At 36.4% G+C, this 27,284-nt stretch overlaps 2 protein-coding genes across 3 annotated transcripts in view; one reads left to right on the top strand and one right to left on the bottom strand.

The window, feature by feature from the left end:
- ACAD11 (acyl-CoA dehydrogenase family member 11) overlaps positions 1 to 27,284 on the top strand; it is a 102,341-nt gene that overhangs the window by 56,854 nt on the left and 18,203 nt on the right. For both annotated transcript variants that reach the window (XM_017505700.2, XM_037730346.1), the window contains exons 12-16: positions 3,885 to 3,992; positions 5,678 to 5,776; positions 23,757 to 23,823; positions 24,431 to 24,516; positions 26,351 to 26,422. In XM_017505700.2, the coding sequence (XP_017361189.1) occupies positions 3,885 to 3,992; positions 5,678 to 5,776; positions 23,757 to 23,823; positions 24,431 to 24,516; positions 26,351 to 26,422 (432 nt within the window). The remainder of the gene's footprint in view (positions 1 to 3,884; positions 3,993 to 5,677; positions 5,777 to 23,756; positions 23,824 to 24,430; positions 24,517 to 26,350; positions 26,423 to 27,284) is intronic.
- Positions 6,363 to 12,585, bottom strand: ACKR4 (atypical chemokine receptor 4). The gene is made up of 2 exons (XM_017505704.2): positions 12,002 to 12,585; positions 6,363 to 8,593 (listed from the first exon to the last, which is right to left on the bottom strand). Exon 2 carries the CDS (start codon positions 8,582 to 8,584, stop codon positions 7,532 to 7,534), a length of 1,053 nt encoding a protein of 350 aa, XP_017361193.1. The 5' UTR covers positions 8,585 to 8,593; positions 12,002 to 12,585; the 3' UTR covers positions 6,363 to 7,531.

The following is a 27,284-nucleotide window of genomic DNA, read 5'->3' as shown; positions in this document are numbered from 1 at the left end:
TCCCACTGCTTTAGCTGTGTCCCAGAGATTCTGGTATGTTGTATCTTTGTTCTCATTGCTTTCAAAGAACTTATTTATTTCTGCCTTAATTTCATTATTTACACAGTAGTCAATTCAGGAGCAGGTTGTTCAGTTTCCATGTAGTTGTGCGGTTTTGAGTGAGTTTCTTAATCCTGAGTTCTAACTTGATTGCACTGTGGTCTGAGAGACTTTTATGATTTCCATTCTTTTGCATTTGCTGAGGAGTGTTTTACTTCCAATTATATGGTCAGTTTTAGAATAAGTGTGCTGAGAAGAATGTATGTTCTGTTGATTTAGGGTGGAGAGTTCTGTAGGTGTCTATTAGGTCCACTTGGTACAGAGCTGAATTCAAGTCCTGAATTTGCTGTCTTGTTGATCTGTCTAATACTGACAGTGGTGTGTTAGTCTCCCACTATAATTGCCTGGGAATCTAAAACTCTTGTAGGTCTCTAAGAACTTGCTTTATAAATCTGAGTGCTCCCATATTGGATGCATATGTAGTTAGAATAGTTAGCTCTTCTTGTTGCATTGATCCCTTTACCATTATGTCATGCTCTTCTTTGTCTTTTTTTTATCTTCGTTGGTTTAAAGTATGTTTTGTCAGAGACTAGGATTGCAACCCCCGGTTTTTGTTGTTGTTGTTGTTGTTGTTGTTTTGCTTTCCATTTGCTTGGTGAATGTTTTTTCATCCCTTTATTTTGAGCCTATGTGTGTCTTTGCACATGAGATGAGTTTCTTGAATTCAGCACACTCCTGGGTCTTTAGTCTTTATCCAATTTATCAATCTGTGTCTTTTTATTGGGGCATTTAGCCTGTTTACATTTAAGGTTAATATTGTTATGTGTGAATTTGATCCTATCATTAGGAAGCCAGCTGGTTATTTCGCCCATTAGTTGATGCAGTTTCTTCATAGTGTCGATGGTCTTTACAATTTGATATGTTTTTGCAGTGGCTGGTACTGGTTTTTCATTTCCATATTTAGTGCTTCCTTCAGGAACTCTTGTAAGGCAAGTCTGGTGGTGACAAAATCTCTCAGCATTTGCTTTTATGTAAAGGATTTTATTTCTCCTTCACTTATGAAGCTTAGTTTGGCTGGTTATGAAATTCTGGGTTGAAAATTCTTTTCTTTAAGGATATTGAATATTGGCCCCCACTCTTTTCTGGCTTGTAGGGTTTCTGCAGAGAGATCTGCTGTTAGTCTGATGTGCTTCCCTTTGTGGGTAACCTGAAGTTTCTCTCTGGCTACCCTTAACAATTTTTCCTTCATATCAACCTTGGTGAATCTGACAATTATGTGTCTTGGGGTTGCTTTTCTTGAGGAGTATTTTTGTGGTGTTCTTTGTATTTCCTGAATTTGCATATTGGCCTATCTTGCTGGTTGGGAAAGTTTTCCTAAATAATATCCTGAAGAGTGTTTTCCCTTGGTTCCATTCTCTCCATCACTTTCAGGTACATCAATCAAACGTAGGTTTGCTCTTTTCTCATAGTCCCTTATTTCTTGGAGGCTTTGTTTGTTACTTTTCATTTTTTTTTTCTCTAATCTTGTCTTCACACTTTGTTTCATAAAGCTGATCTTCAGCCTCTATATCCTTTCTTCTGCTTGATGCAATCAGCTATTGATAACTTGTATATGCTTCACGCAGTTCTCGTGCTGTGTTTTTCAGCTCCATCAGGTCATTTATGTTCTTCTCTAAACTGGTTATTCTAGTTATCAATTCCTGTAACCTTTTGTCAAGGTTCTTAGCTTCCTTGCATTAGGTTAGAACATGCTCCTTTAGATCAGAGGAGTTTGTTATTACCCACCTTTTGAAGCCTACTTCTGTCAGTTCATCAAACTCATTCTCTGTCCAGTTTTTTCCCTTGCTGGCAAGGAGTTGAGCTCCTTTAGAGAAGACGCCTTCTGGTGTTTGGGAGTTTTCAGCCTTTTTGCACTGTTTTTTTCTCATCTGCATGGATTCAGCTACTTTTGGTCTTTCATGTTGGTGACCTTCAGATGGGGTTTTTGTGTGGATGTCCTTTTTGTTGATGTTGATGCTATTCCTTTCTGTTTGTTAGTTTTCCTTCTAACAGGCGTCTCTGCTGCAGGTCTGCTGTAGTTTGCTAGAGATCCACTCCAGACCCTGTTTGCCTGGGTATCACCAGCAGAGGCTTTGGAGAAGCAGAGATTGCTACCTGTTCCTTCCTCTGGAAGCTTCGTCTCAGAGGGGCACCTGCCAGATGCCAGCCAGAGCTCTCCTATATGAGTTGTCTGTTGACCCCTGCTGGGAGATATCTCCCTGTCAGTGGGCATGGGGGTCAGGGACCCACTTGAGTAGGCAGACCCACTTGAGGCAGCTCTGTTCCTTAGCAGAGCTCAAGCGCTGTGCTAGGAGATCCACTGCCCTCTTCAGAGCTGGCAGGTAGGAACATTTAAGTCTGCTGAAGCTGTACCACAGCCACTCATTCCCCCAGGTGCTCTGTCCTAGGGAGATGAGATTTTTATCTATAAGTCCCTGACTGGGCTGCTGCCTTTCTTTCAGAGATGCCCTGCCCAGAGAAGATGAATCTAGAGAGCTGGGCTGATATTTTTTAATGGGGAATAATTTTTCTTGTTGGTGTAGTTTATCTTTTTTTTTCCAACCCATAAATGATAATTTTGTGAGCTTTTTGGAAGAAACTGACAATTTTTGAAAATTTCACATTTAATATTTACCTTATTTGAACTATAACAAGTAACAGTGAATTTAAAACAGGCAAAGAAAGCAAGCAATGTACTTCATGAATTTCACGTCAGGGCTTATTTTCTCCTCACTCAAAAAGAATGTTAAGCTGTGTTAATCTGCAAGGAATTTTGTGAATCTTGACATAATGTTGGCTGTGTTAGGAGTGCCTGAACAGAGTACAGACATCTTGAGAGATTTAACTTACACAACTCAATTTTCATAAGCATTTCAGTAACTATCTTCTGAGTAATCAACACTCGAGGGAAAGGTTTTAGACAGTATTTTTAGAAATTTGACAGGAATGGAAAATCAGAGGAAGCCACCTAGAAAATTTTGCTCCATGGCAGACATGAAGAATTCTTTGTTAACATGATACACTACAGTGTATCATGTACTATAAACAATACCCTCCAAAGGTCAGAGAGGGTCTTTGAGGTTATCCACTGACATTTTCTTTCCAGGGTAGGGATTCTGTCTTTAGCATCCTTGAGAAATTATCTTGTATTTTCTAGGTAGCATGGGATGTATAAAAGTAAGAACAATGTTAGGGGTAAAAGGAAATAATATTATGTGAGTTCAGAAGAAGGAGGTATTACTGACTGGGTAATCAGAGATTCTTTGCAGAGGAGGTGGCTCATAAGCAGGAATTTACTTGTGAAGGACAGGGAGAATTTCACTTGAGAAAAGGTCTGGCCCAAGCAAATATGTAGAAATTAGAAAGCACAGGCTGTGTTTGGGGAACAGCAGATAGAATTAAGGGCTGGAGTCTCAGTAGGACATGCAATGTTGATTGTCCTCCAGGAGCATTGCAATCACTCCTAACAGAGCATATTTGCAATATGGCAGGCAAGGTTTAGGCCAGTAAAGTGTTTCCTTCAGTTCTAATTGAGTTAATCTTCATTAGAACCATTTTTCATTGGGATGAATGGAAGAAGAGTCTGTGATTCAGAACAAGTTGAATAAATATGCACCAAATACCATGTGCTTGTGAATATTTATGACATGCCATCAGTGTAAATTATATTTACTCTATGTTTCAAAATATTTTTGTTAGCAAACATTTGCTTCAAAAAGATGCATGTCTGTACTCTCTACACAAAGTTATGTATTTCATATTGATAAAATTTCAAATGCAAAACAAATACTCTTTCTTATGTATAGACACAGGGAACATGGAGGTTCTGCACCTATATGGAAGTGAGGAACAGAAGAAACAGTGGCTTGAGCCTCTTCTTAAAGGGGACATTACCTCTTGCTTCTGTATGACAGGTAAATGCAAATCACCATTCTCCCCTTGTGTAGTCAGTCATATGGAATTACTGTGGATAAGCTGAAGAAACAGGATGTGATTCTGTGTTTCAGTCAAATTTGCCATTGGCCAAAAATGTGAATATATTTATTTTGAGCCTGTTACTAAATGTTGGCATTTTCAAATGTGCAGAAAAAAATTATCCTCTCCTTTGGCAAAATATCAGATGATGTTCTCTAGTAGCCTGCCATCACATTTGCAGCAGAGTAAATTTAGTTTCACAATCTTTTGATGTCATTTCTAAAATTGCTATCTGTGAATATTTAATATCTTTTTTGCCCTTATGTATGAAATATTTATCTTTGTGTTAATTTTATATTGATACTTATAAAATACTCAACTTAAAAAATATAAACAGAAAAATAGAACTTTCACCAGTACTGGACATATGGCTCAAATTATAATCATGTGGGAAAATGAACATGTTAATAAAAACAGATTTGACATCATTTGTACCTAGGAAACATTAAGAACTCTTCAATATAGAAAAAAAATCATTGTTTTGTGATTTAGTTTAGAATTATTTGCTTGGCCATAATTTTTAAGTGCTATCAATAATGGCCACATTTTATGTTTCCTGTAATATTGTATATATTTATACAGTAGTCCTCTTTTATCTGAAGGGGTTACATTCCAAGACCCCTAGCTGGTGTCTGAAAACTGGGGATAGTCCTGAACTCTATTTAGACTGTAATAACTAATAATAGAACAATTATAACAATACTCAGAAGGGTACACGATTTAAAAATTTTGAAGTGTTTACTTCTGAAATTTGTCATTTAATATTTTTGGAATGTAGTTGACCTATCATAACTGAAACCTCAGATGGCAAAACTACAGGCAACAGGGGACTGCTATAGTAGCAGAACTGATCTCCATTTAAATCAGTAATAGGCATTTATTGAATATCTACACTATGATGTATTGTCTACAAAGCACTAGGTAGAGGTTACAGAATAAGTGGAATACACAGCCCTCTTTTTAAAAAAAGTCTGAGTCTCAGGTTTTAGAAACAGAACACATAGGATATCTGAAGGACTCATTTAAATGAGTGTCATATTAACAAGTGCAGATTGCTGTGATTGAGAGCTAGACAGTTCTGAAGTGCCATGCAGTAAAGCAGTTGTCTAAGGGTGTCCCATGGAAAACTTTGAAGACCTTAAATGTTGAACAGGCTTTAAAGAATGCAAAGTATATAAATCAGTGAAAGCATTCCTGATGGAATTTGCAAGGCACATTAGAAATTGCATAAGTAAACTATATGGGTGGGGTGAAGTCTGTCTTGCCAATCAATATTTAGTACACATCTCCGTTGTGAGAAATAGAAAACAATTCTTTTATCTACTTTTGCTGATTGGAGAAAGGACTGAGTTGTATACCAAGTCATATATCAATGAGGAACCAAAAATAACAGTTCAAAATACTGATCCCAATGTTCAAGATACTTCATTCATTCACTCATTCTTCCAGTGCACATTTGTTGAATACCTACTGTGTGTAGGCTATGGAAAAAACAGGATGGAATGTGGAATGATAAGAAATTGAAAAAGATAAAGATGCCTTTGTTTTTAAAGTTTTCATATCCTTACCTAAATCTGCTGATGATATCTGCCTGTCTGTAATTTCAGCCTTTGTTTATTTATAGAACCTGATGTAGCTTCAAGTGATGCCACAAATATTGAATGCAGCATCCAACGAGATGGAGATAGCTATGTAATTAATGGCAAGAAATGGTGGAGCAGTGGTGAGTGTTCAGCCTAATTTTTTCACCTAACACACTGATCCTTTGTGCCAGATGCTATGGTAGAATAATGCTATGATAAATAGTGATCACTTTCATGATCATAATTCTTTAAATTCTGCATGTGTAGGCCAGGCATGGTGGCTCACACCTGTAATCCCAACAATTTGAGAGGTTGAGGCTGGTGGATCACCTGAGGCCAGGAGTTTGAGACTAGCCTGGCCAACATGGTGAAGCCCTGTCTCTACTAAAAATACAAAAATTAGCCGGGCATGGTGGCAGGTACCTGTAATCTCAGCTGCTCAGGAGGCTGAGGCAGGAGACTCGCTTGAACCCTGGCAGCAGAGGTTGCCGTGAGTCAACGTGGCACCACTGCACTTCAGCCTGAGCAACCAAAGCAAAACCCTGTCTCAAAAAAATGAAAAATTAATTAGTTAATTAATTCTGCATGTGAAAGCATTTTCAAATTTAGAAATAGCATTTAAAGAAAAAGTAATTTTAAAATAACTTATCTTGGTTAGGTGATGTTTAAGAGCAGAAAACGTCATTTTTTTGTAGTTTTAGAGATAAAATTCATTAGTGCATACTATTTTGACCAATGTAATTGCTAGCAAAATTTAATTTTAGTAGGAGCATATTACATAAATTACAATAATTTACAGCAAATATTTTTAAAATGATAAGCTGTACATGTTATTAACATTAATTTATTGTACATATTTTACTTACTCAAAAAGAAAGTGTTTAAATGAAAATTGGGACACTTTATGCATGGGATAATATATGTTTTAGTCAACCCTCAGTGATAGACTCGTATAAATGGATAAGTTATTTAGGAAGTTAAGAAATTGGAACCCAGATACAAATGATAACCTGAGGATTACACCTAGACTATACATGATAAACCTAACATTTGTCAGGATAACCAGTTATTACTAAGAAAGTTTATATCATGGAAGCAAATTCTGTCTTTAGGAACTTATCAGGAATGTTTTGAAAAGGATCAGAAAAGCTTATTATAGTTTTTTGCTGTTGTTTTGGAGGACGTGGATTTTATAAAATTACTTACAAACCAACAAAACAGGAAAAGAAAAGATAGGTTGAGTTCTGCTGCATAGTTATTCAAGTACTACAATTATGCAGGGAAATAGTTCTTATATTCAAACTTAGATAATTAAAAATAATTATAAATGCCTTTTAACATGAACCTCTTTAATAATCTGTTTTAGATGGCCTAATTTATAGCATAGTAGGTTTGTTTGTTTGTTTAACTTCTTTTATTTTGAAATTATTATAAATTCACAGGAAGTTACAAAGATGATACAGAGTATTCCTGGTTACCCTTCATCCAGTTTCCCCCCATTTCCTGGTCAAAATCAGGAAATTAAAATTGGTACAATGTATGTGTACAGTTCTATGCCATTTTATCACTGTGTATTTGTATAACCACCGCTGCAACCAACATACAAAACTATTCTATCACCACGAAACTCTTCTTCTTTACAGCAGATTGTTTTTATTCACTTATGCCCATTACTACTATTTTCCTATATTGTTTATTTTAATTTTCATGTTTTGTACATTTATTATCTTATTTCCTCTTCTCGGCTTTTATTCTCCCCCTTCCCCAAACCCATTCTTTATTATAAGTTGCAACCATGACATTTGAAATTTGAGTTTCAGGATAATACAGATGTTTTATTTGAGGGGGAAGCATCATTCCTATGTATCCAAGCAAAAGGCAGAGCAGTTTTACCTTCAAATGCTAAAAGTACTGGTTGGCTCTGTAGGACACTCAGTATCAAAAGGAAACTCCTCCACACTTTGTCTCTGTCTTCTCCAGGACCCATACTTCTTGGCCACTTTCATAATATAGTTTTTGAAAGATGCTCCCATAAAAACATAAAGGATTGGATTGAGGCAGCTGTGAAAGAGTGCGATGCTTTCTGTAATTTGGATGGCAATGTCCAGGCGTTTGCTCATGTTGCAGTTGGTGATCAGGGAATAGATGATGTCTATGGCTCGGCAGAACTTGACAATGTTATAAGGCAACTGAGTGACAATGAAAACTATAACCACTGTGAGCAGAACTTTGAGGGGCTGAGATATTTTAATGTTTGGCATCTTCATGAGTGTTCTTGCCGTGATAAAGTAGCACACCCCCATGATAAGAAAGGGTACTACAAATCCGATGCAGATTTCTAGCATTTGAATTGATGCTTTCATTGATGTTCCTAGGTAGTGGGGAAAAGTGGGAATGCACCTAGCATTGTCATTTACTGTATAAAAAACCAGCTGGGGTATACTCAGCAAGATGGCAGCCATCCAGACACAGAAACAGATCACCCAGCATGCTTTTCCCACTCCTGATTGTCTGGGACTTTTAGTTACTGCCACATATCTGTCTATGCTGATACAAGCCAGAAACTGCATTCCAGAGACAAAGTTTACTGTGTACAATGCTGAAGTTATTTTGCACATTATTTTCCCTAAAACCCACCCATGAACTGCATTAACAGCCCAAAAAGGCAGAGTGAACAGAAGGAGCAAATCTGCCACAGCCAAATTCAGGATGTACACATCTGTTTTGGTTCTCTGTTTCTTGTAATAGGCATAAATTGCCACTACCGTGGAATTGCCTGCAAGTCCAATGACAAAAGCTATTGTGTGGAATACAGGGAGGAAAACTTTTGCAAATTTTCTGACGTCTTCTTTGATACAGATCAATTCATATTGACTGTAGTCGTGAGTGCCATTCATTTCATTTTCCTCATAATAATAATCTGTTGACTGGTTCTGTTCCAAATCCATGGTTCCAATCTAAATGGCAAAGAGAATACAGGATACTTGTCTAAATATGCTTAAAAGGAAACAGTTTTTGGCGGGGCATTGTGTCTCATACCTGTAATCCCAGTGCTTTGTGAGGCCAAGACGGCTTCGAGACCAGCCTGACCAAAATGGCAAAACCCCATCTCTACTAAAAATACAAAAATTAACCAGGCGTAGTGGCACTCACCTGTAGTCCCAGCTACTCAGGATGCTGAGGCAGGAGAATCGCTTGAACTCATGAGGCAGAGGGTGCAGTGAGCCAAGAACGTATCACTGCACTCCAGCCTGGGTGACACAGCAAGATTCCATTGCAAAAATAAATAAATAAACAAAACTAAAAATAAAAGGAAGCCATTTTCATCAAGCTGTTTCGTTCTTTCCTATAGAATAGACTGTTGCTGTAACATATGGGAGCCTGAATCTGCCACTCTGAAATAGTTTAATGGGAGCCACTTTGGAATATGACCCCAAGATTAGTTATTCATGCTTTACTTTTACAATTATGTGTGAAAGAGCTGGGATTTGCACAGGACAATAAATGTAATGCCCTGGAGAGTTTTCTTAATCATTAAATCCTAAATAAAAGACTTTTATGTAAAAATGATTTTTAAAATATGAAAATTTAATTAGATTTTAACTAAAAAGAATAGTGTTATAATCTTTACATACATAATTTTGTGAATCTCAAAGTGTATCTGCAATAAGCTGGGTGTGGTGGCTCACTAAGTAATCCCAGCACTCTGAGAGGCTGAGGTGAGTGGATCACCTGAGGTCGGGAGTTCGAGACCAGCCTGGCCAACATGGAGAAACCCTGTCTCAACTAAAAATAAAAAATTGGTTGGGTGTGCTGGCGCATGCCTGTAATCCCAGCTACTCAGGAAGCTAAGGCAGGAGAATCGCTTCAACCTGGGAGGTGGAGCTTGTAGTGAGCCAAGATCCCACCATTGCACCCCAGCCTGGGCAACAAGAGCAAAAGCTCCATCTCAAAAAAAAAAAATTTATATACATATATAAATTTTTTTTAATCTGCAAAAGAGATATATATATATATCTGTAATACATTGAATAAAAATGAAAATAAATTAGTAAATTATTTGGTTTACTTAAATTTATTTTTGATTTTTATGTTATTTATAAATTTAATTTAAATAAATTAAATACGTTCTCACAGCATTTGTACTAAATGTCAGTAGTTGCCTTTTATAAAACTAGATCTCCTTTAGCCAACTGCCCTCCAAAACTGGTCACTACTTGCTTATTGTATACTGTGTTTTAGTAGCACCACTACCCTCTAGTCAACTAAGCCGTAAGTCGGCTTCATTCTTGTCTTCTCTCTCACCTTCATCCCTGATTCCCAATAAGTTCCTAAGTTCTGATTCTGCCTTCCAAATAAGTCTTGAATCTGTCTTCTCAGTCTGCCCTCTTCCACACATTTGCACAATTCAACGATGATGTTTCCACCTGGCCTACTGCTATTTCCTTTTTAAAAAAATATTTTATTTTATTTTTAAATTTCAATCTGTTTATTTATTTATTTATTTATTTATTTATTTATTTTGAGACCAAGTTATGAGACTGGCTAATTTTTGTATTTTTGGTAGAGACGGGGTTTCACCAAGTTGCCAAGGCTGGTCTCAAACTTCTGGGCTCAAGCAATCCACCTGCCTTGGCCTACCAAAATGTTGGGATAACAGGCATAAGCCATCTCACCTGGCCAAGCAGTATCTTTCTAACTGGTATTCTGTTGTTACTCCTCCTCAATACCTCCTTGTCAAAAACATTTTTCTTATTTTCACCAGAATGTTTGATCTCTAAATTGCCAATCTGTCTCTTTTCTGCTTTGCTCCTTATCTGGAAAACACACCTCTTCACCTGAAAGCCACAATCCAAGCTCCTTAGCATAACACCCATGGCTCCTGCCACCTCCCCCTATTCTGTGTCCACTCTGTAGATGGTGATAGGACTAATTTCTCTGCAGTGGACTAGCACTCACCATGCAGCAGCATCTGTCTACATCATTGCCCGTTCTGTTCCTTTATCTACCATATGATTTCCTGCCCTCCCCTGGAAGGGCCAATTCCTACTCAATTAACATGGATGCCACCTCCCCAGAAGACTTTCCTGATGTATTAGCAATCTCTACATACCACTCTGAGAACTGATCCCATCCTATGGAAAGGATACATTTCCCATACTACCTTGTTCCTCTAGGTTCTAAACTCCTCAGAGCATGACCTGTTTGATTTGTGTTTGTAAAGAAAATCTTGTTAACACGCCTGGCACACAGTAGCTTCTCAGTAAATATTTGTCAAATTAGTTTTGCCAGCAGGTATAAAGCTGTTACTCTAGAATGGATAGAATAGATAGATAGTATGCCAGCAATCTACTCTGCCAACATAGTTATTGCACAATACTGGCTACTAGCACCCCATAGTATTAAGATAAGCTTGCACAGAATTCATAAGCTTTGGAACGTATGAAATAATGACTCTCAGTGTTTTTATTATAGTGCTGAATTTTTCATTCCTTTTAGCCTTTCTATCTTCCTTGATTTGTTTTTGTCCTTTGAAGAATCTCAAATATTCTTACAGAATCAATAATGAAAATATTATTTTCAAAACAGTGTGCCAACTAAAGAACATTCTTAAGCTTGCTAACTTTTTTTGAATGAATATAGCAAAGAAAAGAAGCTCAGAAGAAAGATACCACATAGAAGAATTGCTTTCATTATATAAAAACTAGGTCCCAACTTTTAAAAATGATTCTTTTTATCATTAAGGTTACTTAAAAAGTTCCAATCTGGAAAACTACTTGCACATGCCTTGCGCATAATAAGACTATTTATGTTCTTATGCATTAATTATTAACAAAATATGAACCTTGTTCTTCCTTTCTCTTTCATCAGAAAACCTTAAACCTGATGATAAGGAATAACATGGCCAAATATTATAATATATTAAGGAAGGGGGTTTTTAAGTAAGAATTAATCTTACTAAAAATGTGAGTAAATAAGAATAGAAATGGAATTATTTGCAGAAATGATCCTCCTGGCAGATACATAGATGCACTTTTAAGTGTCTATAATTACTATTAGAACAACAAAAAAATCAGTACTTATAAAAGAAAGCAAAAAAAAAAAAAACTGGTATAACAAAACCTATTTTCTCCTTAACAAAGTTTTACTGACAAGTACTGGTATTTAAAATCATATTTTCTTCTTGCTACATTAAGCTTTTCATTTAAAGTTAAAGTATACAGCTGTTTTCAAATAACTTTTTTTTTAACAAGCATTTAAACATTTATGCATCAAGATTCCCTCTATATAGGTAAATATACAAGGTCTTTGGGCTTAAAAAATATATATTCAAGTCAGAATGAGAAAAGAAAGAAAGTACCAACCTGTTGCAGTCGGCAGAGAGAAGCAGTCTTGAGTACAGGGTGTAAAATCAAATGACCTAACTCCAGCTACTTTTGTTTTCACTTTACACCCCGCCTTTATCTTGCATCCAAGAAGGGTTTCCTGAAATTCAATCTTGTGAGTACTTGATGTTTTATTTTCTGTAAAATGATCTGTGAAGTTAAATTCAGCTTCTTAAGTGGTTGAGGTTACAAATTCAAAAAAATTCCATCTTTTTCAAAAAACTATAGACCTTTCAAAGTTTCCACTTAGTCACAGTGGACAAAAAAGTGCCTGCAGCTGAGCTACTGACTGCTGAACCAGGAGAGTCCACCCAAGGGCATCTAGGCAGCACTTGTAGGTAGCATCTAGAGAAATACTCTCTAAATAGTTATTTTGTCTAGGAATGAAAGCAAATGTGATTTTAACCCAGAAAAATATCTTTTTGAAGACTAAATTATCAAAAACTAAATTATGAGTAATCATTAGGTATTTGCAATATAATTTAACATTTTTGTGCCGCATCATTTAATATTTACTTAAAACTACTAGACTCCTCCTGTTTTCACTGTACTTTGTCTATCTTTGCCCCAGTGTTTTCCCATGGCTTTATGCTCTCTTGTTTTCTTATTACCTTTTTTCCAAAGCCAGAGTATGAGCCTTCAAAATCCTTCAGTCTGGGAGGCTATTTATTTTTTCCACATTTCCACACAAATGAAAGTTAGAGAAAGAAGAGAAATTTATGCAGATTTGGCCCTCTTGGCCTATTTCAACTTGACTGTCCTCGAATTTGCATAGCAGTTGCCTAATCTATTTTTTCATGTGAGGTCAGGCTCAGTCCCCACCTGCAGAAATTATTTCAGACCATGCCATTTTTTCTTTCTTTTTTAAAAAGTATACTTGTAAGTTCAGGGGTACATGTGCAGGTTTGTTACACAGGTAAACGTGTATCATGGGGGTTTGTCGTGCAGATTATTTTATCACCCAGGTGTTAAGCCTAGTACCCATTAGTTATTTCTCCTGATCCTCTTCCTCCTTCCACCCTCTATGCTTTGATAGGCCCCATTGTGTTCCCCTCCATATGTCCATGTGTCCTCATCATTTAGCTCCCACTTATAAGTGAGCACATGTGGAATTTGGCTTTCTGTCCCTGTGTTAGTTTGCTAAGGGTAATGGCCTCCAGCTCTATCCACGTCCCTGCAAAGGACATAATCTCATTCTTTTTTGTGGCTGCATAGTATTCCATGGTGTATATGTACCACGTTTTCTTTATCCAGTCTGTCATTGATGGGTATTTAGGTTGATTCCATGTCTTTGCTGTTGTGTATAGTGCTGCAATGAACATACACATTCATGTGTCTTTATAATAGAATAATTTATGTTCCTTTGGGTGTATACCCAGTAATGGAATTGCTGGTTCAAATGATAGTTCTGTCTTTAGGTCTTTGAGGAATTCCCACACTGTTTTCCACAATGGTTGAACTAGTTTACACTCCCACCAACAGTGTATAAGCACTCCTTTTTCTTCACAACCTCACCAGCATCTGTAATTTTTTGAGTTTTTAATAATACCCATTCTGATGGTGTGAGATGGTATCTCTGTGATTTTGATTTGCATTTCTCTAACAATCAGTGATGTTTAGTTTTTTTCATATGATTGTTGGCGGTATATGTCTTTTTTTGAGAAGTGTCTGTTCACATCCTTTGCCCACTTTTTAATGGGGTTGTTTTTTTCTTGTAAATTTAAATTTCTTATAGATGGTAGATATTAGACCTTTGTTAGATCCATAGTTTACAAGGATTTTCTCCAATTCTGTAGGTTGTCTGCTTACTCTGTTGGTAGTTTCTTTTGCTGTGGAAAAGCCCTTCAGTTTAATTAGGTCCCATTTGTTATTTTTTGCTTCTATTGCATCTTCTTCATGAATTCTCATAGTAGCCTACAAGATCCCACAAGGTCTGCCTCTACCCCTCATTGTCTCTCTGACTTCATTTCACATTACTCACCCCTTTGCCTGCTTGTTCTGCCACACCCAGCTTCTTGCTGTTTTAGAGCATACCAGTCACAATCCTTATCGTGCTGGCTCCTCTGTCTGCATGGAATGTGCCGTGTCTGAGTAATTGCAAAGCTCACTTCCTCTTCTCTTTCAAGTGTTTGCCCAATCACCACCAGCTCACTGAGGCAATTCGTGACTACTCTTCTTAAAATACCCCTCATCCACCTGGACTCCAGTCCACCAGACCCACAGTACTTACCATGTTCTAATGCACCATGTCATTTATGCTATGATTGCTGTTGATTGTCTCACACCCTGTATTAGAACATAAGCTTCATCAGAACAGAGACTCTGGTTTGCTTTGTTCATTGATATATTCCAAGTACCAAGAATAGTGCCTTGCACATAATAAGTATTCAAAAATATTTTGAATTAATAGAAAAAACCTACTGTCCACTTTGATTATTATCTCATTTTACTTACCCTTGATGTTATACTTCTTTAACAACTAGTCTGTAACTGCAGCCTCCATAATTATCAATTAATAATCTCTTTAGTCTTTCTAAATGACACATAATACTGACTTGTAAGACTTTGCAAATACTGTTACTCCTGTCTAGAGTACTCTTCCCACCCTATTTTAGATCCCTAACTCCTATTTACAATTCAGATTTAGGTCTGACCTTAACATTAATCCAGGAAGCCTTCCCTAACCATTTGAGATTAAAACAGATATGCCTACTCTTCTATAGTCTTTTCACTGTGTTGTTGGTACTTATTAAAATTTCCTTTGTTCCATAGCTATCTTATACCCTGTTGTATCCTCAGCATTTGGCTTGGTACCTTCTTTATGGTACCAGCTTAATGAAAAATAATTAAATTTATGAATCAATCAACTGATGTTTAACTTATCCTCCACAGACATATAAGTTTAGCAATGGAGCTGGAATTCTGAATTCAGATCTTCAGTCAATTTTATCACATCTCTTTGTTATTTTATGATGCCATCTATTATAGAATCTTGATAATCTTTTATAGATTCATAAATATCTATCCCTTTCCTTTATTTACCCCACCCCCAACCACCATAAGCTTTCTCATAAATGGGATTCCTTGATTGTAAATCAGCTATAATGCTATAATCTTTACATCTTTTGAATTTGCATATTGTTTTTGCTAATTTAGGCACATGCAAAGCCCTTGAGGCATAGGGGATCTCAGAATTGAGCAAATTCTTCTGGTAGCATGTGTATGAATGCTGTGTATAAATCATGGTGTATGAATCATGGTGAAACTAGCTGACTGGCTGACCTTTTTCTGTATTTTCCTTTTCTCCTAATAGAACTAGGAGAGACAGTGGTAATAGAGGAGAATTGACAAAATATGAGAAGTAATCATGTAGCTTGGAGGGTAGGCAGATGCATCACTCATCTCAGGCAACTTTTCAAAGTACTTACTTGATGTTTTTTTAGCTCTCTTCTACTTCTCATGTCCCTAAGAACTGACTATGATTCCATTTTGCTGCTTATCATAAATGGGCTCCTACTCTTAACTCCCTAACATAGCAGTGTCCCTTGTTCTTAAAGAATTTCTCTCCCCACACCCATTTCTCATCCCTCCTCTTGTAGCATCATTTTGCTATGTTGCCCAGGCTGGTCTCCAACTCCTCTACTCAAACCATCCACCCATCCCAGCCTCCAAAAGTGCTGGGATGAATCTGTAATTTTGATGAATATTGCCAAATTGTACTCCATAGGGATAGTATTACTTTGTTCTCTACCAATAGTGTATGGAAGTGTCCGTTTTTCTAAAATACTGCCAATAGAATGTGTCGTTTTACTACCACTTTGCTTTCTGAATGGCTTGTAACAGATTCAGTGCCCCTTACCTACCCTTGCTAGGCATGTGTGGAATCCTGGATAATAAACTGCTATTGAATGTCTTCATTATTGCTGTATTCCACATTTATTTGATTAGTGGTAACATTAAACACTTCAAAAAATCTCTTATTCTTATTTTCTCTTTTTGCAGTTGTGTTCTTTCCCCATCTTTATACTGATTTTCAGGTATTCTTTAGAATTTAGGGAGCTAAGTATTGCATACATTTTGTCATAAATGTTGAAATATTTTCTCCTCCATTTTTTTTCCTTTTAATTTACTTTCTCATTTACAATAGTTTTATATAGACAAACCAACTGATCTTTTTATTTTGACTCTGATTTCATTTATCATTTTTAAGGTTTAAAATCCTTTCTCACCCAGAAATTTGATAACTATTAGATTATTTTTCTTCTAGTTTTTTCATGTCTTGACTTTTTTTAAAGTTTCAACTCTGATCCATTTGGGATTTATTTTGATGTAATCACATTCTATAGTAACAATAATAATAGAGCAGCTTGTAACATTATTACTTAATTCTTATTTAGATGTAAACATAGAAATGGATTCAGTGAATTTTGAAGATTTCCCTGTTAAAAATAACACACACTCTAAGAGAACACATGGGATTTTTTTCTTTAACTATGGAATAACTATGTACAATAATCATCTTTTTTCTCATAAGGGAAATTTTGTTGTAAAATAGTACTTAACCATGTAAAGCTTTTTACTCCAATTTGACTTGTTAGCATTAAAGCTAAAACCAAGTGAAGTTCCAGTGTTGCACCTCAGAAATTCAATGTTGGTAGAAGAAACAGCCTTGAGAATTTGTGGATGGCCAACTGTGCTTCATGTCTGTAATTGCTTACATCACTTTCTTAATTGTTACAAACCACATACTCAAAGGTCATTTTTTTTATCCACCTGTCGTTTCTCCTTTTATTAGAAAATGATTTTGCAGTTGTAAAAGCCTAAGAAATTAAAAATCATCAACTAACATCAGGGAAATGTAATTTTCAGCCTGACTTAATCCTGGGACTTCAACAGCCTTGAAATACCAGAGTGTCTGGACTAAAAACAAAATTACTTTATCTAGTCCATCTGTTTTCATTCATGAAAGCCTGTGACACAGCATATATGTTTAAACATTCTCTGTTTATTGGTCTATTCAGATTTCCTGTAATATATTTTATTTATGACATTGGGTATCCTGTTCATTAACTAAAATGGCACAAACAAGCAAAACTCTCTTTAAAAGAAGGTTGTTTCAGCTGCTGCACTTGCCAAATTCTGCTTGTAGCTAAAGGGCGATGATATATTTGGGAAGGATTTTTCTCATTTTTCTGAAACATCATTGTTAAGTACAAATATTTCAAATTCTATAAACTATGCATTCACCCTACTTCCTCTACTTACTGATGACAAAAGACATCCAACTTAAACATTATATTTTTTAGAATATTAATTGTTCTCCATATAAGATTGAACAAAACAGAATCAAAGAATTATTTGCCTTGCTTGTTGAGTTTCTTCAAAATTTACCTGATATCTGAAATTTCTGGGCATTTATATAAGGCAGTAGCAACATTTTTGTTTGTTTGCTTTGTTTTGAGACAAGGTCTCACTCTGTTGCCCAGGCTAGAATGCAGGGGCATGATCACAGCTCACTGCAACCTTGACTTCCCAGGGCTCAAGCAATCCTTCCACCTCAACCTCCTGAATAGCTGGGATTACAGGCATGCCGCACCATGCTTGGCTAATTTTAAAAATTTTTTGTATAGATGAGGTCTCACTAGGTTGTCCAGGCTGGTTTCAAACTCCTGGGCTCAAGCAATCCTCCCACTTCAGCCTCCCAGAATGCTGGGATTACAGATATGCAACCAAAAAGCTCAATATCACTGATCATTAGAGAAATGTGAATCAAAATCACAGTGAGATACCATCTCACACCAGTCAGGATGGCTATTATTAAAAAGTCATAAAATAGCAGATGCTGGTGAGATTGTGGAAGAAAAAGGAACACTTAATACATTGTTGATGGGAGTGTAAGTTAGTTCAACCATTGTGGAAAGCAGTATGGCAATTCTCCAGAGAGCTAAAAACAGAACTACTGGCTGGATGTGGTGGCTCATGCCTATAATCCCAGCACTTTGAAAGGCTGAGGCAGGAGGATCACTTGAGGCCAGGAGTTCAAGACCAGCCTGGCCAAAATGGCAAAACTCCAAAATACAAAACTTAACTGAGCATGGGGGCACATGCGTGTAATCCCAGCTACTCAGAAGGCCACGGCATGAGAATGACTTGAACCTGGGAGTGGGGAGATTGCAGTGAGCTGAGATTGTGCCACTATACTCCAGCCTCGGCGACAGAGCAATAGTAGCACCAAAAATGAAAAAACCAGAACTACCATTCAACTCAGCATTCCTGTTACTGGGTATATACCCAAAGGAGAAGAAATTATTCTACCAAAGAGACACATGCATGCAAATGTTCATTGCAACACTGTTCACAATAGCAAAGACATAGAATCAAACTAAATGCCCCTCAATGACAGATTAGATAAAGAGAATACAGTACATATACACCATGGAATACTATGCAGTCATTAAAAAGAATGAGATAATGTCTTTTGCAGGAACATGGATGGAACTGGAGGCTATTATCCTTAGCAAACTAAGGCAGGAATAGAAAACCAAATACTGCATGTTCTCACTTATAAGTGGGAACTAAATGATGAGAATTTATGAACACAAGGAAACAACAGACACTGAGCTCTACTTGAGGGTGTAGGGTGGGAGGAGGGAAAGGAGCAGAAAAGATAACTATTGGGTACTAGGCTTAATACCTGGGTTATGAAACAATCTTTACAACAAACCCTAGTGACACAAGTTCACCTATGTAACAAACCCTCACATTTACTCCCAACCCTAAAACAAATCTTTTTCTTTTAAGAAAATATCTGTAATGAAAATGAACCTCAAATCATGTTGTTATGTCCTAACCTGATTTTCAGAAGTATGCACACCAAGGAGACAATGCATTATGTGGGGCAAGTAGCTGCGATCCTTCAGCCTGTAGGCCTCTGGAGAGGCACTAGCCAAGGCTAAACCCTCAAAGATAGCCCCAAAGTAGAAAAATATTTCCAGTTGAAAAGTTACAAGTGAACACTCTGTAAATGAATCTTCCTTTGTAATTTCTAACTAAGAATCAAAGCATGATTGCATATTATTGCATAGCCAGGGATAAAAAATTCCTCCCAACTGAGGATTTCCAGATAAGTCATTCAGGTAAGATCCTCAATGAAAGATAAGAATTGTCATCTGCCATTAAATCATCCTAATGTTCTTTGGGTTGGTCCTCAGATTAGTGGAATTTTGTCATCGTCCATTCAGGCTGCTATTAGACAACACCATTAACTAGGTAACTTCTAAACAACAGAAATTTATTTCTCGTGGTTCTAGAGGCTGACAAGTCCAAGAATAAGGCACCAGTAGAGTTGGTGCCTATTGAGGGGCTGCATTCTGGTTGATAGATAGCACCTTCTCGTTCTGTGCTCATATAGTGGAAAAGATGGCCAACCTCCCTCAGGCCTCTTTGATAAAGGTGCTAATTCCATTTTAATCACCTTATCACCTCCTTTGGGACCTAATCACCTGCCAAAGGCTTCATTTCCACATGAAATCATCTTGGGGATTAGGATTCCAACACATGACTTCTAGGGAGGGACACATACAATCAGACCATAGCAATTTCTTTACCTGTTAGCATCTATAGAAATCAAAAGGACATAATCTTTTTTTTTTTTTCTGAGAATATACCAAGTAATTTTTTTTTTCAAGGACATAGGGTAGCCATCACTGCTGGGACATAAGGTTGGTATTCTTAGAAAGGAAAAAGCCAGAAAAGGGGAGCTCCAGCTTTCATCTGGAAACTTTGTTTGAGTCTCTAGCTAACTCCTGAATTAAAGTAATGCATAGGGCAAACTCAAAGCACCTTGCAGCTAAATAATAAGAACTATGTTGAAATTTGATTTCCCATCCACCTAAAGTGTGATAGACTCTGCAGTTTTATTCTACCTAATTGCCTGATAAAACAAAACCGTAAGCATTCTGTGGAGGAATATGACAGATTCCAGAGTTTCAAAACAAAAGGATCACAGTGTCCAGAATACAAATCTAAAGTTGCCCAACCAATGAAGAATAAGGAAAATATGAGCCATTTTCAAGGGGAAAGGCCAACACTCAAGTGATTCAGATGTTGGAATTATCAGTCAAGGACTTAAGGCAGCTATTATAAATGTGCTCAATGAGGTCAAGAAAAATAAAAAGATAGGAAATATGAGAAGAGAAATAGAAAACATAAAAAATAACCAAGTAGAAATATTGGAAGTTAAGGTAAAATATCTGAAAAGAAATTCACTGACTGGGCTTAATAACATAATGGAGGTGACAGAGAAAAGAATTAATGAACTTGAAGATAGACAATAGAAATTTATCCAATATGAAGAAAAGATATAAAGAAATGAGCAATCCTAGGGACCATTTAGTTCTAAAATATGTACAATTAGAGTTCCAGAAGAAGCAAGAGGAAGAGATTCGCATTTAAAAGAAGAATAAACTAAAAATTCTAAAACTACTGTTTGTTATTGATTGATATAAAATAAATGTGTTTAACCTGATGAAAGGTTTAACCTTTGTTGTCTAATGTCAATACACATATTATAGACTTTTTTTATTGTTGTTTGAGCTGGAGTTTCACTCTTGTTGCCCAGGTTGGAGTGCAATGGCATGACTTCGACTCACTGCAGCTTCTGCCTCCCAGGTTCAAGCAATTCTCCTGCCTCAGCCTCTCAAGTAGCTGGGATTACAGGTGCCCACCACCACGCCTGGCTAATTTTTTATATTTTTAGTAGAGACGGGTTTTTGCCATGTTGGCCAGGCTGGTGTAGAACTCCTGGCCTCTGGTGATCTTCCTGTCTCAGCTTCCCAAAGTGCTGGAATTACAGGCATAAGCCACCGTGCCCAGCTTATTATGGGCTTTCTGATGCATGATAAAGTGTTCTACTTGAAAAACATGATAATTTTTAAACTTGTATTATGAAAATGCTTGTATTTTTCTTTCAGTGAAAAATTAATTGCTTTTCAGTATAATAGTTTCCTATTTTATTTAATAAGATTATGGAACAAATGCCCAGAAGGGTAGAGAAAATGATTTTTCTCTCTGTATCTCAGATATAATATAGACAGTAAGTCATGTATTCAGGGAAATAATGGGAGAAATCATTTAGCCCAACATATTTGTTATCTGATTGCAGTGGGACATCTCTTGGTCAATTTAACATGTTTTGTTTTGTTTTTTAATTTCCTGTCCTACTTACATAAGAATCCTCTCTCTTCCTTTTTAGTCATAGATAAAATTATATATATGTATGTATATATGATTACATGTTCTTAAAATTCTGATGGCCGTGACTATAGAGAAAGCAGGCTTATGATTCAAGCTCTAAGTTGGCTTAAGGTGTCTCCTTATTCTACCACCAGCCTGAGATGAACAGAGGCACCCATTTTAGGGTCACTGCCTTCCTCTCCTTCCCTCCCTTTCTCAGATAATATTTATTTTAGATAGTTTTTTTTAATCACTTTAAGCATTTTATCAGGAAGAGTGTACATGTAGGATTTCTGGAGTTAGGTATTATACAGAGGTGGGGAAATGCCCCATTGTATGCAGGAAATGCCTCCACCACAGCCTGCAAATTAGATATTCAGATTAAAAGGAAATTTGGAAAGAAAAATAAACCAAACGTTGTCGTTCACTCAACAGCCCTCTCAGTCTTTTACTTGGGGATCCACAGATTTGTTTACGAGATGGTTTTTTTCTTTAATGTTTTGAAAGTCGTCGTTATTATCCAATTAGAAGTAGTAACAAATGAAAAAATATCTAAGAGCATTGTTTCCCATGTCTCCACATCCCAACATCATGCCACAGAGAAAACTCTTTTTTTTTTTAAACAGTTTCTATTTTGAGTTTTCTGGTTTCCATTGTAATTGTAGGTAAACTTTTTTCTCTTTCTTGATTTATTCATTTTACACACCATCCATTGATTCCCCAGTTTGAATAGTGACAGTTTCACTCATTTGTCTCATAACTCTCTCTGCTCTTTCTTAACATATTTATCTTATTATGGTTTTTTTTTTTTTTGGTTTTTTAATTTTTTAAACCTTAAATAATTGCTAATGCTCTCTGCATCCTCATTTCAGATTCTATTCAAGCTCTACTTTAATATAAGAGTATGTACACTCTTAACCCTTTCCATACCGTTTATCCCTCTCTTTCTTATTGTAACTTGTATCAGCTACAGCTCATACTTTCACATTGTGGGGATTACTAATATATATGTTTTATCTTGCAACCACAATTGTAGTTGACTACAGGATGACTGTAAACTTTGAAAACCAATATATAGCACTTACCTTAGAGGACCATGTAAATATTGTTTGGTGCTGGTCTAAGTAGTGTGTTAGATTTTGTGCCCTTCTGTAACTGATGCAACGTAAAGTCACGTGGGCCATTCTGGGAATGTTTCTAGAATCAAGATCAATCAGAATGCTTTTCTTATATACTATATATTAAATGCATGTCTCATTATAGTTCATTTTATTTCTGGACCACAGTTCACTTGTGCATTTCAAAGTTATTTTCCTGGAGTTTCTAATTGCCATGTCTCTTTATTTGCATTATTTGCTTTTACAATACCCCCTTCCCCTTACATACACACACATCTCTAGATTGCACCTTTACTTCTATTGAGTTTCTTTTCTGGAGACCTCTCTCTTAAAGAATTTAGCATTTCTTTTCCAATCTGGACTCATTACCCTTTAGGCAATTATTCTAGGATTTTCAGATAATTATTTTCTGGAATCCAGTATCTTTTGAATTCTAGGATTCCTTTATCTTGATTTACTCCCTTAATTTTGCTTTACTATATTCTTAACTTTTTGAGAAAAGGTATATAATAGGTAAATTCTCTGAGATCTTGCATATCTGAATATGTATTTATTCTGACTTTACATAAATTGATAGTTTGGACAAGTATAGAATTCTAAGTTGAACTATTAATTTTCATCTAGCATCCATAGTGGCTATTGAAAAGTCTGATGCCAGACTAGTCCTCAGTCCTTTTAGTTGGCTGTTTTTGTTTGTCTCTTTTTTTGTTTTGAGATGTAGTCTTGCCCTGTTGCCAGGCTGGAGTGCAGTGCAGTGGCATGGTATTGGCTCACTGCAACCTCTGCCTCCCGGGTTTAAGTGATTCTCCTGTCTCCCAAGCACATGCCACCACTCCCAGCTAAGTTTTGTATTTTTAGTAGAGACACGGTTTCACCATGTTGGCCGGGATGGTCTCGATCTCTTGACCTTGTGATCCACCCACCTTGGCCTCCCAAAGTGCTGGGATTACAGGCGTGAGCCACCATGAAATTTTGCATTAAAATGAAAAAATATTTTTTAAATTAGACCCTTAAGAAATTAATAAATGAGAACCAAGCTTATTGAAAGTAGGATCACAGCCTCATATATGTTGACATATAAAATATTATATTAGATATATAAAATTTCTCAGCTTTTCTAGCATGCTGATGTCTGAAATGGTGTGAATGGGAGAGGTGGCAGCTCTTTCATAGCAGCTTTCATCGATGAGGTCTATTCTTGGCCTCGCCTAATCATTTTTCTTGGATGATATACAGTGTTACAAAAAAATTATTATCTTAATGAATTAAGAATATTCTTCCTATTTGTTTTATGCCATAAATGAAAGGATTATAACGTTTAAGGTGAAATGTGAAACTAGACATTTCCTTTTATAATCTGCTTTTTTCCCCCTCGGTTTTAGGAGCTGGGAATCCCAAGTGCAAAATTGCGATTGTTTTGGGAAGAACTCAAAATACTTCTGTTTCCAGGTAATAAAACAATTCTGATTGAGAAACCTGTGTAGGAATAAAAGCCAATCTTTCCCCCTCTCTACTTTATTTACTTGAAATTCACTGTTTGGGCTCACAAATCATAATAATATAAATGTCATATTTATATTTCACAAGTATTATGATAACAGATATGTTTGGAAAACATTTTAGGGAGTATTGCTGAACATTTTTCACTGTGGAATTTCCTGTATTAGAAAGTGTTGTTAAATTATCAAAGCTGTTTGGATTAAATTATCAGACATAAATATTTTCAGAACTGTGTAATGAAGTGATTGAATGTTTAGATCAAAGGCAATAGTCTTGAAATGTCTAATTTTGTATCTAAGTTTCCAGTTACCATTGTTGAACAGTGAGAAGCCTCAATCAAACAGCTCATTTATTTTCAAATCATTGTTTTAGTTCCAGATCACAACCTGTGTCAGACTATGTTGGTGTACGTCTTTTATACAGTTCCCACGCAGCATCACTGCTTGTAAGCAGTGATTACATGAAAATGTCAAAAAGACAACTGTGACTCTGCCTATTATCTGTTTGATTTTTCTTCTTAGCAAACTTTTCCTAACATGATTTTTCTTTTGATTAGACACAAAAAGCACAGCATGATTCTTGTTCCCATGAACACACCTGGAGTAGAATTAATAAGACCTTTGTCAGTTTTTGGCTACACAGGTAGGTATTCAAAAAATATGACCATGCATTAGCCAGCAGAAAGCTAGAATAGCCAGTAACATTGAAGGCAATAGCATTTTAATGCATGAGATATATTCTTAGATATTCCTTTGTCTCTGACAACTGTCTTAATATAAATCCTTGCGAAGTTCAGAGTAGAGCCAATTTGTTTACTTTTTGGGAAAGGGCAGATTGTATTTAAGGAACAGCAACTCTACCAGTCTTCTCTCTGTCATTCATAAGAATGGATTAATGAAATAGACATAGGTAAATTAAACCCAGATAATCCACAATAAAATTATTTTTGTCTCCAATTTTAGCCCTCTTAATCAATCAACTTACAAGAACTATTAGAAAGCAATGAGTTTTTTACTTATTTGAGAGCAAAACTTTTCCTTCCTCTGCCCTTAGGTAGGATTTCTAAGAAGCAAGGATCCATTTGTTTCCTGCCACCCACCATGGCACGTGTTCATTGTGTTCAGTAAATACTTGCTAAGGTCATTGGCTTAGCTAAGGGAATTTTAGATGCTTGTAATACACAAGTGATCACAATAGACTACAATCCTTGCCCTCGTAGAGGTTATCTGCTGGTAGAAGGAGAAAAGCAATAACCACAGACATGTAAGCAAGTAAATTATATAGCTTATTGGCAGGTTTTAAATGCTGTGAAAAAGATAATTGAACTTCAGGTTCTGAGGTGACTCTGGCTTTCTTTTTATCATTGAATATAACTAGTGAATATGTTCAAGCAGCAAATATAAGACTTGGAGTTTTATAGAATCACCTATCAGTAATATGCAGCTGTAAGATGTACCCACTGGGTGGGTACCTTCGGTAAGATGCAGCTGTAGGGCGTACCCACCTTCTGTAAGATGCAGCTGTAGGGCGTACCCACAGGGTAAGCATAAGTGGCAAGATGGGATGAGCAATCTTGCTGGAGAAGATTGCATATAGGAATATGTTGGATTGCAGAGAAAGAGCCTCAAAGATACTAAAAATGCATTTATAATATGTTTAGCTGCAAATACTTTCCATTGCAGAGGCTACATTTGAATATTCAGTATGAAAACTTTACTCTTACCTCTTCAAGTCCTTATGTCCAAGGACAAATGAAACAGTGTAGAGAAGGCTGAATATTGTCTCTTCTGACATGAAAAGGGTGTAGAGTTAGCATGAGATTATCTCTAGAACTTGGCAGGGAGAAAGGGCGATGCAAAGATAAAATGCCAATGTGTTCCTGGCCACAGTGATTGAAATGCCAGGTATTTTCAAGAGAAGAGCACACAGTAGAACAAGTGTTGACTGGGAGTAAACCTACCTGAAGTTCCCGTTTCTGTATCATCACTACTGCCAAGTTTGCTCTTTCCCCTCAAGCTGGCCCTTCTCATCTTTGGGCGTTGGTTTGCACAGTGATAAAATAAGAAACTTGGATTGCATTGCTCATTTTTAATTATTGAAACTTTTTTTCCTGGCAAATTTTTTTTGGAACCCCATATGTAAAATATTTCAAAGAAGAAGCAATAATAAAACAAAATACTCTGGTTGGAGCTATGAAGCCTAGCCTCCCTTTTTCATAGCTCTCTGAAATTGTGCTTCAGAGAATGAATTAGAAGACCTCTGGATCAAAGGCTTTCTCTTCTTGAACAGTTGATGAGTTTTCTGGGCTGTTGGGTCCTGGGGGTTCCAGGCTGAGATTTACCTCAGAATGTACATGCCATATGGACCTTTGAAATTCTATTTTCCTTGAGTAATTATACTTTAGAAGATTAAGTAGATATGACTCTTTCTTAGTCAACCCCTTTTGCTCTTTAAAATTTTATTTTCTATTTTATAGATAATTTTCATGGAGGACATTTTGAGATCCATTTTAATCAAGTGCGAGTTCCTGCCACAAATCTAATACTAGGTGAGATGAATTTGGAAATGATTCTTCAGTATCGTACATTAATATTTTCAAGTCTAAATCTGGAAAGATTTATCTTTATCAACCTAATATCTAAATCAGGATAGACTTCAGGTCTAAATCTGGAAAAGATAAACCTTTCCAGATTTAGACCTGAAGTCTATCCTGATTTAGATATTAGGTTGACACAAAAGTTATTGCAGTTTAAAACCACAATTATTTTTGCACCAAGGTAATTGCGGTTTTTGGCAAAAGCTGCAATTACCTTTGCACCAACCTAATACTTTCTCTTCTTCTTTATTCCATTTGTCAAGGAAAAGTTTTCTATTTGGTAGATTTTCTTACAAGAAATGGTAACATTATTTAAGTGTTGGATGTGGTTTTGTATATAACATCAATTGAAAAGATAACTAAATACGAAAATTACACAATTCAGAGCAACACACTTTTTCCTATAACATGATCTGTAGGCCTCTATTTGTTTTAAGAAAACCTCAGTACTTTATTATTTCAAGTCTCAGATATAAGTTAGAAGTATTAATAACTTTGAACACCGTATGCCATCCTCTTGCATATTAGAATCCTATATTCCTTTCAAAGAACATCTAAAATACTGCCTCTTCCAGGAATGTTTTTGTTTCTCATCCCATCCACTCACCAAGCCCCTGATACCTGCCAGGCCCTAAGGTTATAGTGATGAACAGAAAATCTCTTTCTCATTTGCCTTTCTTAGTTTCTCTCTATAGCCCTTACCCTTGCCCGCTCTTCTGGATTCTACACTCCTAGCATAGGGACTGTGTGTTATTCCAACTTTGTAACTATTCCAGCACTAATAAAGTAGCTTATGCATACTATGTACTTAAGA

Source organism: Cebus imitator, unplaced genomic scaffold (assembly GCF_001604975.1).
Source record: "Cebus imitator isolate Cc_AM_T3 unplaced genomic scaffold, Cebus_imitator-1.0 Scaffold340, whole genome shotgun sequence".
Lineage (NCBI taxonomy): Eukaryota > Metazoa > Chordata > Mammalia > Primates > Cebidae > Cebus > Cebus imitator.
The sequence above is the reverse complement of the archived record's forward strand: the minus strand, read 5'-3'. Positions and strand labels throughout refer to the sequence as shown.

What these genes read in the sequence shown, in the direction of transcription:
- ACKR4 (XM_017505704.2), bottom strand. Translation starts at nt 8,584, where the DNA reads ATGGATTTGGAACAGAACCAGTCAACAGATTATTATTATGAGGAAAAT.